Genomic DNA, 10257 nt, shown 5'->3' on the forward strand with positions numbered 1-10257 from the left:
TCCTAGTCTTATATCTATAAAAGAAACGAATGTAACTAATTAGTCGTCCAACTATTATTTCTTCCTACGATGTTAGGGTAATTCATTAGTATCAGTGTTTTTTTAATTCATCCGGTTTTCAATTCGTTTTAATATAAAAGTAATAAAGATGCAGTATGTCGCGTAATGTTTATAGGCTTGTCATCAAACTATGATAAAAAGATTCAGGATTTAAACGTTTAAATTAAGTAATAATTCATTGTTCATTTCACTCTGATATTTGTTCTCAGTCATTAATATTATGCATTGCAGTTGCTAACATCTCTGCTAATCAAATTTTAAATACATGTATCTGTTAAAAAATGTGAATCGAACTTCTGATGATGCTTATCGCCGCGGAAAGTAGTATGTTTTTAAAGGGGGTTGAAATCAGCTTTCGTTGCAATAAGGACAAACCAATGTTCAACATAGTTCTTTGCCTGTAGCACGTATATAATAATTATACGTCATTTAAAACTGTCAAGTCTCCTCGTTTAATGACTATCCGCTGTAGCTGGAGCTTCCCATACGATTGCACGATTATTTTCTACTATTCACACGATGAATAATACGTACGGTGCATCTCATTGCATTATGACTTGCAATAGAAAATTATTTAGTCATAAGGCATTAGATCGATTTACCACCTCCGAATTTGTTTTTTTTTTCCGTCAACGATGATTAATTCTATATAATTTAATTGAAACTATCTCCGTCATACCTTGATTCAGATGTAGGTACGATTGATTATTAGATTAGATTCTTTTATTGCTAGATAATTTGACTGTGATTTCGATTTTTCTTTTATTAACTTAACGGTAGTTAATCGCGGTTAAAACGATAATTATGCAGAGTGTCCATGTTAAAACTGATTAAAAAACATAAACGATACCTACTACTTCGGTATTATATGGCATCGTTGTCTCAATGATTTTCAAACATATAAATTATTTACAATAATTTATGATTACATTACCTATATAAAATTGCCTTGTTAAGCATTGTAACTTATTATGCATAAATTGTTGAAGACCAGAAAGTTATTGCGATATTAAAATTAATCCTAATACGTTCATCGAACAGTTTCATCGAACTTAATTAAAATATAAACCGTGCAACTTTCCCTTCCAATTCATTCGTACGCTTAATACGAATATTATGCTTTTTGCTAGATCAATATAATGCACGATATTACGGAAATGTATTGCACAAAAAAAAAAGATATGAGTGCGATAACTTTCCAGTTATAAATTAAAATTCGCGTCGGGAGATTACTACAGATACTGTAATCCTATTATTCAGATAATGCATACGATTACAGTAACTTTTCAATATTATAAGAAGTGATAATTTAATACTTATGAATCGTATGAGGATGAGCCGTGATCATGAGCGGGACTCGGAGGCGTCGATGGATTTGAACTGTTGTTCGAAGCTATTGAATGTCTAGGACTTCCGCCAGAGGTGTGTTCCTATATTGACGGAAAATTTTACGTGTATATGCATTTGAATACACCGTAAAAATGTCCTGCATTCTTTCTCGACTGATTAATCAAGTTTAATGAAGAACGAAATAAACAAGTAAATACCTTGTCGTGTAAAGATGCGATGCTACCGAGGGACAGCGGAGTGTGCGATCGCAGATGCACGGATTCCGAATCGACTTGGTCCACGGGGGTTCGAGGTAACGAGGGTGGAGTCGCAGTTGGTCGTGGAGGTGCTGGTCCTCTGCGCGAAGATGTTGAACCTAACAACAAGGGCCTATGAAGCGAGGAGCACGAGGAGGAGAACAAGCCGCGACATGATCTAGTACACACCGTTATGCGGAGAATATCCCGAGTTTCTAGATATATGAGAACTAAGACGACGCGTATCGGAAGGCGGATGTCTAGGAGGCAGTGGCGCTGGCTTAGTCGACGCCTGAATCGCTGGACTATATAACTATGAAATAACATGTAATTCTATTCGTGAAAACACTCCTCAAAAATTGTATGTACAAGTGAATCTTGTTCTTACTCTTTGTTGACTGCTGTGAAGATGGGAGCTACTGTGATGACCGCTATGCTGCTGATCAGCTGTTTCAAGTGTAGTAGGCAGATCTAATAGTCGTTGAATCTACAATCGAGTGTAAAACATTTATACAAAAAATTGATACTTATCAGTGATAACAATGATAACGACTTACTTGTATTCCATTATCAGGGCCCATGTGACTGACGTGATTGAAATTCGTTGGAGCGGAAATCATCTTTGAACGTCTGTCGGTGGGGCGAACTGCCCTATTACCTTCTCTCAGTGAAAATCTTCTCCGCGGTCTCGTCATTTGTCTACCACTTGCGTCTACCGGTGTCAAGTTCAATTGTTCTCCTGTTAGACCAGTCCATAGATTAGATAACGATTATTAATCATTTATAACGAAGCATATTATTAATATACTAACGTTGATGTAAATTGCTCAGGAAAATAACGTGTGGCATATCGTTGATGATGCAAGACGTCAGGGAACCTGAAGTGTTTAGTGGTCGCGCTCGTTTTACATTAAGTGTTTGTAACCAGTCTCCGGTTGCGCAGTCAAACACATCTATGTGAGTTCCGCTGTAAACTAGTAAATAACCCTCGCAGTAACCTGTAATGGAGAGAACAAACGAATTTAATCTCGTTTCTAATATATCGTGCCGTTCTGAAGTTCCGAAGTATACTTACTGACTGCCGTTGGGATAGCCGGATACATAATTTCGCGATCTCTACTCTTTCGGCCTTGGCTATCCACGTAAACTGCCAATGTATGGAAGACTAACAAGAATTCACCACGCGGCAATTCGATACAACGCAGAGCATCTACAGCACTGTACGTGAGAAAAGCTAGGAGCGTATTATCAGAATGGACCAATGCTAAAACGCAAAGGAGGTAAGATTAGTAATCAGAATATACTCGCCGGGTGTGTTTCATATAACATTTAATTACAAATAGGGTGATGGTCTCCTAAAATGCTGTAGATAGAAAATCCGGAAGGATATCCGACACAAAACCGGCCTTCAGATAGGATTTGCAAAGTTTGTGCGTGACACGATAACATCAGTTCACGTATGCGTTTGTGACGTGTTTTCGTACGCGTTATTTCGTAGATAATCACTTGAGATGCATTCTACATTAGAAAAGATTGAAATTGAGAACTGGAATATATAGTCCTATTGATTTTAGTCGAGAGATTGCTTACCTGTTTTTTTATGGCAACACACAAACAATAAGTTAACGGGTTTCGACGAACCACGCCCGTCGTTAAAGTTATACATCCTTTTGTTTCAGCGACTTTAATCCACTCGACCTCGTCTCCGTCCAATGCACGTACTGGAACTAGCCGTACGTGACGTTGCTTTCCACTTAAAACTACTATTAATTGTTCTTCCGTTACATATTCCAGTAAATATATTTTCTTGCCTTCTCCCACTCTTGCAATTTCTAAACACACGACACAATTACATTAACATGATTTTGATAATTCTCTCCATGCACATGAATCAGAACATACCTCTACGATCTAAATCTAAACAGAAGAGTCCCTCTTCTGTGCCAATGACTAGACGATCTGGATCAATAATTGCTCCTGACATCACATTTTTAATAAGCGCCAATGTATTATCTAACAATTCTTTCGCTCTAAAAATCTGTGAAGCAGAAAGCAATATAACAACACCGTTATATTTCTTTAATAACACGTTCTATTCATTGGACTCACCGTTGTATTAGGAAGATTATTTTTCTTTAATATTCTATGCAGTTCACTTAAAGCAACTACCCATTTCGTTTTCTCGCTTTCCGTGTCTGCGAGCATTAGGGTATGATTCCTTAAGCCCGGCGGTTCTAACAGAGACGTTGTTATCTGAACAAGGGAAAAATGCATATAAATATTTGAAGAAATGTACTTTAGAATCGAAACAGAAAGTGCAATTACCCTGAATATGCACGGAATATCCTTCTTCGTGGCATGTATGACGTCCGAATCTCGTACAGAACTAACGCTAAATTCTTCGTCTCTCATATCTAGAACTTGAGACACGTAGACCGATGGTAACGCATTACGATCGGGCGAAATATCGTAAAGGAACAATTTGAAGTCGCAAACAACTACAAATTGACGAACCCAACCCTTCTTCACTCCACCCATTTTTGGCACTTTCACGTATCCTTCGTAGGCTGTACCTATTCCTCGCGTAGGATCAATGCCCAGTGGTCGTTTCGCTGCAGAGATAATCGATTGAGTGATTTAACAGTGAACAATACTAAATCAAATTTAAAGCTAGACGTACTTTGATCGTGTGGTACAGGACACATTGGTGGAACTTTGTCACAGCAGGGCATGTGACACGCAAAGCCACAAACTTCGCACACTACTCCTTGCCTCGTTAAGCCCACCATTAGCGAAGTACAGTGATTACATTTCGTTGGGGCCGAGAATGTTCTTACTAAGAATTGATGCGATTTTGGTTTCGGTTGAAGACTGGCTTGTCCATGAGACGTTGACGATTTGTTCAGTAACTCGTGAGATAATGGCGATGTCGGATCCTACGATTAAATACGCATTACGAAATTTTGAGTAATATTATTATCACTTCTAATGATGTATACTTACAATACTGAGTTCGGATAAATTGCTTTTACTGCTGGAGATACTCGGTGCTCGATTATCCTCGATGTCGGCTTCTACGCTATCCGCACTTCCGTGACGGGTACTGCTTGCAGTTTCTTTCAAAAAATGTTCCAAATGTGACATCTGGGATGTAGGACGTTCTAAAACTGAAATACACGAAGATGATATTAAAAAGACAAACTTACATTAATATAAGTAGTTGAAAATCTTTGTAATAATGTTAAATTGTAAAAAAGAACATCTTTTATTTATACTCCATTAAAAGTAAAGAATTATTGTTCTTTCTACAAAGTTTTGAGTAAAGGGAAATTCTATAACATCTTTTTAATGTAATCACTCCACTGCAATTTGCACCACACAAAAATTGTGTTAAAACTAATCGTTATTCAATGCAGATTTATGGTTGTTCACCAGCAGAAATAGCAAGCACATAATAAAAAAATATACCAAAGTCAATCAGTTCGCAAACGGAGTCTAAGAGGCAAAACATTCAGACACAACATACCTGTTAATAATTTAATTACAAAATCGACTGATTATCAACTACTAAGATTAACAAGGGATAACCATCACCTAAAACGATGAGAGACTACTGAGACTATCTTTAATGGGAAGATGATTATTTTCAACATACAAGAAACACGTGTGTAATTGACTCTCAGGATAATTGACATTAAAATCAACACAGAACTATGCTTTCTTCCAAGAGAACGAAACGTCAACGATCTTCCGCTATATGCCAGACTTGTGGTTCGTTGATTAAAAAAACATAGCACTGTGTCCTGTAATTAGCAACCCAGCTGACTAGTCAAATCAAAAATCGCGTTTTTCTTTCTGTTGCCACTTGATTTACCGGGTGGCGATACGATGGTGTCGGCATTCTGACTGATGAATGTGTTGACGGGAACGAATCTAGTTAATAAACGACATGTCGTGACGCGAGGAGCACGCATTACTGGTAGGGGTGACGACGGCTGATGTACGATGATGCGTTGGGATTTGGTGGTAACGATGTTTGGAGATTTGCTTGACGTATTGCTGGATAGGACAGCTGTCACAAATACAGTTTGAAGATGAGCAACAAGAGGCCCCAGACACAGCTCGTTACGCCAATAAACAGAGGCACTTTGTAGTCTAGAAATCAGAATCGCATACCGTACCGGAGAACCGAATTACTATGATGGATAGATATCCAGATAGTAACGATCTCTATTATTGGTAACTTGATTGTTCACAGTAGCTGTAAATACCTTATACTTCATATATAAATTGTGCTGAACGAGAGATGGTATCTCTCAACTATTACAAAAGTAGCATTGTTGACATGTTATATTATACAAAATTTGTCGTATTCTAAAATTCAAGTGCCTTATGTTTCATTAAGTTTCAATTACATCAAGTCATACATAATTATGATATCTATGTGTATTGCACTTTTATATTTGTAACTCTATCGTAATGGTACATTTGAATATCGGTCCAAGGTTGCATACCAAATTTAAATGTCCACATTATAAAAAAAAATAATTAAAATACCCACACACTGATTCATACCAATTGAACGTCAAGCCATTAATCGAAATGGTAAAAAATATAATAAAATAAACGATACTATTCCTCTCGGGAGTTCTACTTCTCTCAATTCGAATTAAAGAGTTTGTTAAATCGTAGTTAAGTGATTATAATGGCTTGTAATTTTAGTGCTAATATAAAAAAAGTGGAGTACTACATAGCTATGAATGTGTCTATAAATATGCAAGTACGAAGAATCATGTATGTCATTCATGCAACTTCCTACGAACCTTAATTATCTAAATGTTAATCAGAGAATAAAAGTTAATTAGCTAATTTGAAATATTTACAGAAGTATGAATGCTATATATGATTCCCGTTGCAAATCTCACATAACAATCTTTTTATTCTATTCAATTTCTGCTATATGCATGCAAATTTATTGTTTAAGAAAATTCAACGTTTAGGATATATAATAAATAGAGTGTCACAACACAGAACTTAAATAATACAGAATATTATCCTTGGAGAATAATTCATCGTCTAAACAGTATTCGAGAGATATTAAAAGATTTATAAATTACGTAAATAGCATGTATCGTCGCGGCTTGAACAATGATAGTCGATACAAAATTTGTACGAAAGATATTCATAAATTTCCGTTTGGTAACATGATCAAATGAACTGTACTTACATCCATCGCCTGTATCAAGCCTTGCTTGCAACTCTTTTATTTGCATTTCTTTGCGTTTAATCTCGTGCGTGAGGGTATCGAACCGTTGCCTGAAATCTCTTAATTCCCTGTAAGAACACAATAATTTATCATTAACGAGTGATAATATTTTCATTGATGAAACTGATTCTTATCTTTAGAAGCTTACTTTTGAGCAGCAATCAAATCTGAACGCGTCTTCGTAAGTTCTTCGGATATCGCTTGCTTAGCTTGTATTTCGCTTTGTAAAGAACTTTGCAAATTCAGAAGTTCCATCTTATCAAGCTTCTGCGATCTACGATTTCGCCAGTTTTTATCTGCCATCGTAGAACCGCTTCCTACACCGCCGACACCGCCGGAGTGCTTCAAAAATTCTAATTCCTCCGTCATCTTCGTAGCCAACGCCTGCAAGTATCCTCTGGCATCCTTCTCGTCAGACACCCACTGAATAATTTCGGTGATCTGCGCTTCCCACTGTGCAATAGCTTCCTTCTTGTTTCTTAATTCCTCGTACTCTTCTTCCAACTGACGCCTCTCGCCTTGTATTCTATTAACACTATCAGTAACAGTGCCAAGTTCTAACATAAGTTTTTTGTTCTCTTCGACTAGCATAATTTTCTCTCTCTCGTGACGTCTGCTCAATTCGTTTATAGTCTCTTCACTATCAGTAATATTCTCTAATCTCGCCGCATCTAACTTCTCCTTCGTTAATTGCACCTCTCTTTCCAATAAATCTCTCCTAGTTTCAGCTTCGTGTAGTTGTTCTTGGAGACTACGAATCTCAACGTTGTACCTGCTCTGCTGTTGATTCAAGTTTTCATTATATTGTACCTCCAGCTTTTCCACTTCCGCTTTTAGCCTGTTAATTTCCTGCGTCGCCAGCGCGTGATTCGCACCCGCATCATTTCCTATCGATCTCTGTCGAATCTTCTCCGTCTCTTCCTGCATCTGTTTACAATATTCCTCGCTGCGTTCCCTCAATTTTCTCTCTTTACTCGTTTCAGCCATCGCCTCTTCGACGCGATTTTCTAATTCCCTACGCAACTTCTCGGCTTTCCGAATATCGTGTCGCAAGCTATCAACTTTCTGCATTACAACTTCCAGTTCCTCTTCCTTATCTCTGACTTGCCGAGATAATTTCTGTTTCTGTTGCCTCAGCTCAGACAACTTGTCCGTGACTTCGGTATATTCAGCCATCGCTAGTTTACGCTGTGTCAACGCATCTTTCAATTCTTTGTCCTGAAGTTTAAGCTTCTCCTGAGCATCCAACTTATCTTTAACAGCTTCCTCCTTCTCTAATCGAAGGGAACGTACCAATTTCTCTAACTCGCGCAATTTCGTCATATCGCCGTTATCCAAACTTCGTAATTCACGGGGCACCTCCATGGATTTCAGCTGCGATTCTAATTCGCAGTTACGTTTCGTAAGTGTATTTATTTCATCCTGAAGTTTCCTTGTCGCGTTATTAGAATCTGGTGACAATCCGGCAGAAGAATGGCTCACGCTTAGTTGCTTCTTTAATTCCTCGAGTGCTTGGGTCAGTTGTGCATTCTCTTCTTCCAGTATCTGTACGCGTTTGTCTGTTTGAGTCGCGGCCGACAAACAGCCCAAATCCGATATGCAGCTTCCTTGTGTGAATGTAAAGCCAACGAATGGTAAGTGAAGCGCGGAGAACGCAGAATTTGCTGCTGGCGGAACAGCGTCAGAACTGCGAACGTCTGTATCGTCAACGTCGAAATTCGACGTGTCCGTTGGCGAGGAAACCTCAGGAATGTAAGGTGCTGTACTGTCCCTAAGAGTATCCCAATTCACACCCTCAAACCATGGGTGTTTCTTAAAATCGTCAATTCCATTCTGACCTAATCTAAATTCTGAACTACATATTAATTTTCTCATTAAATCTTTCGCTTCTTCGGAAACTTCGTATATATCATCTGCTGGGAAGTCAAAGCAATTCTTATGATTCATAATCTTTCCGTAAGTTTCGACTAGAGATTCCGCGTAAAAAGGTGTTTCCCCATATAGCATCTCGTACATGCATACGCCTAAAGACCACCAATCGCATTCAGGCCCGTATTGTCCTTGACCATCTTCCATTGCCCGTAAGATCTCCGGTGATATATAATCTGGTGTACCAACGGCAACGTTACTCTGCGCGGTGCCGTCCTCGAACAATCGTAAACAGGATCCGAAGTCAGCTAATCTAATGTGGCCGTTCGCGTCTAACAGAACGTTATCCGGTTTAATATCACGGTGTACGTAACGCAAGTCATGTATGGACCCAATGGCCAGAACCATTTCAGCTATATAAAAACGTGCCATGTCTTCGGGAAGGCGATCTTCGAATTTGCTTAGCAGGGTTAACAGATCTCCGCCACAGTAATAATCCATAACCAAGTACTGGAAATAATCGTTCGTATGATACATAAAATATCTTTCGGGTAGCTAACGTTATTAGCCTTTCTCGTAATTACCAAATTATTGTCATCTTGAAAGGCATAATGGAGATTCGTAATCCATCTCCGATCACCGTACACCAGTACGTCCCTCTCCTCCCTGAAGTACGCGGTCTCCGCACGCTTCAGCATCTCCCATTTGTTCAAAATTTTCATCGCAAACACTTTGTCCGAACCACGCATTCTTACAACACATACTTCACCAAATGCTCCTCTACCGATCACCTTTAATATCTCAAAATCCTCCCGTGCCAATTGCAAACTTTTAATGCAAGCAGCCACCGGTTTCACTGCAACAATTTTATTTGGATACATAACTAAAATTGTTCGCGATAGAGCGTGAATATACATGTACAATTTACCAAATTCAATGAAATCGGAGACAGTCTTTTCGCGTCGTAAGGAAGAGTTACAGCATTCATCGTATAAGACAAGTAAAACATCGATAAGTGTCTCGATGGAAAAACTGTGGCCTATCCTTCCTTCCCGCTGGACAGGACCAGCAATGAAAAGGGATTCTAATTGGCGTAACCTTCCTCCTATGCCTAGAAATATAATTCTTATTTAATCATTTCTGTAAGCTTCTAACAAGAAGCAGTCAAAATTATATGTACCATTGATTGTAATTCCCTTTGGCATAATATCAGGAGGAGGTTGATTACACTGCTGCTGCAGTGAATCTGACATGTCTCTTTTTCGAAACGGCTTTTCTTTACCAAAATCTTTGGATACTACCTCTGCCATTTTTAGTAGTATTATTCAATAGTATCTCAAACCACCACATTATGATGTGATGACTATCCTAGAATATTTACCATTACAATTTTTATACATGGGATAGAAATAAAATTCATAGTTTCATAAGAAATAGCGGATTAAACGCAGAAGTAAGAATATCTGTTGAAATGAA

At 38.3% G+C, this 10257-nt stretch overlaps 1 protein-coding gene across 4 annotated transcripts in view; it reads right to left on the reverse strand.

The window, feature by feature from the left end:
* Nucleotides 1-10257, reverse strand: part of gek (serine/threonine-protein kinase gek) — a 13158-nt gene continuing 2901 nt past the window's right edge. For 3 of the 4 annotated variants that reach the window (XM_026812005.1, XM_026812004.1, XM_026812003.1), the window contains exons 5-20: nt 7061-9291; nt 6874-6980; nt 4650-4813; nt 4327-4582; nt 3972-4258; nt 3756-3899; nt 3549-3684; nt 3237-3478; nt 2984-3164; nt 2722-2910; nt 2459-2644; nt 2204-2385; nt 2035-2133; nt 1836-1959; nt 1608-1765; nt 1-1490 (exon numbers count right to left, since the gene is read on the reverse strand). In XM_026812005.1, the coding sequence (XP_026667806.1) occupies nt 1377-1490; nt 1608-1765; nt 1836-1959; nt 2035-2133; nt 2204-2385; nt 2459-2644; nt 2722-2910; nt 2984-3164; nt 3237-3478; nt 3549-3684; nt 3756-3899; nt 3972-4258; nt 4327-4582; nt 4650-4813; nt 6874-6980; nt 7061-9291 (4800 nt within the window). In that variant the 3' untranslated portion in view covers nt 1-1376. Of the gene's footprint in view, nt 1491-1607; nt 1766-1835; nt 1960-2034; nt 2134-2203; nt 2386-2458; nt 2645-2721; nt 2911-2983; nt 3165-3236; nt 3479-3548; nt 3685-3755; nt 3900-3971; nt 4259-4326; nt 4583-4649; nt 4814-6873; nt 6981-7060; nt 9292-9365; nt 9638-9709; nt 9893-9961; nt 10173-10257 lie in introns of those variants that run through there. The other variant, XM_018021346.2, reaches the window with a different exon arrangement.

The sequence above is a fragment of the Ceratina calcarata genome, unplaced genomic scaffold, assembly GCF_001652005.2.
Source record: "Ceratina calcarata isolate Rehan_Ccalc_2016 unplaced genomic scaffold, ASM165200v1 scaffold250.2, whole genome shotgun sequence".
NCBI classification, from domain to species: domain Eukaryota; kingdom Metazoa; phylum Arthropoda; class Insecta; order Hymenoptera; family Apidae; genus Ceratina; species Ceratina calcarata.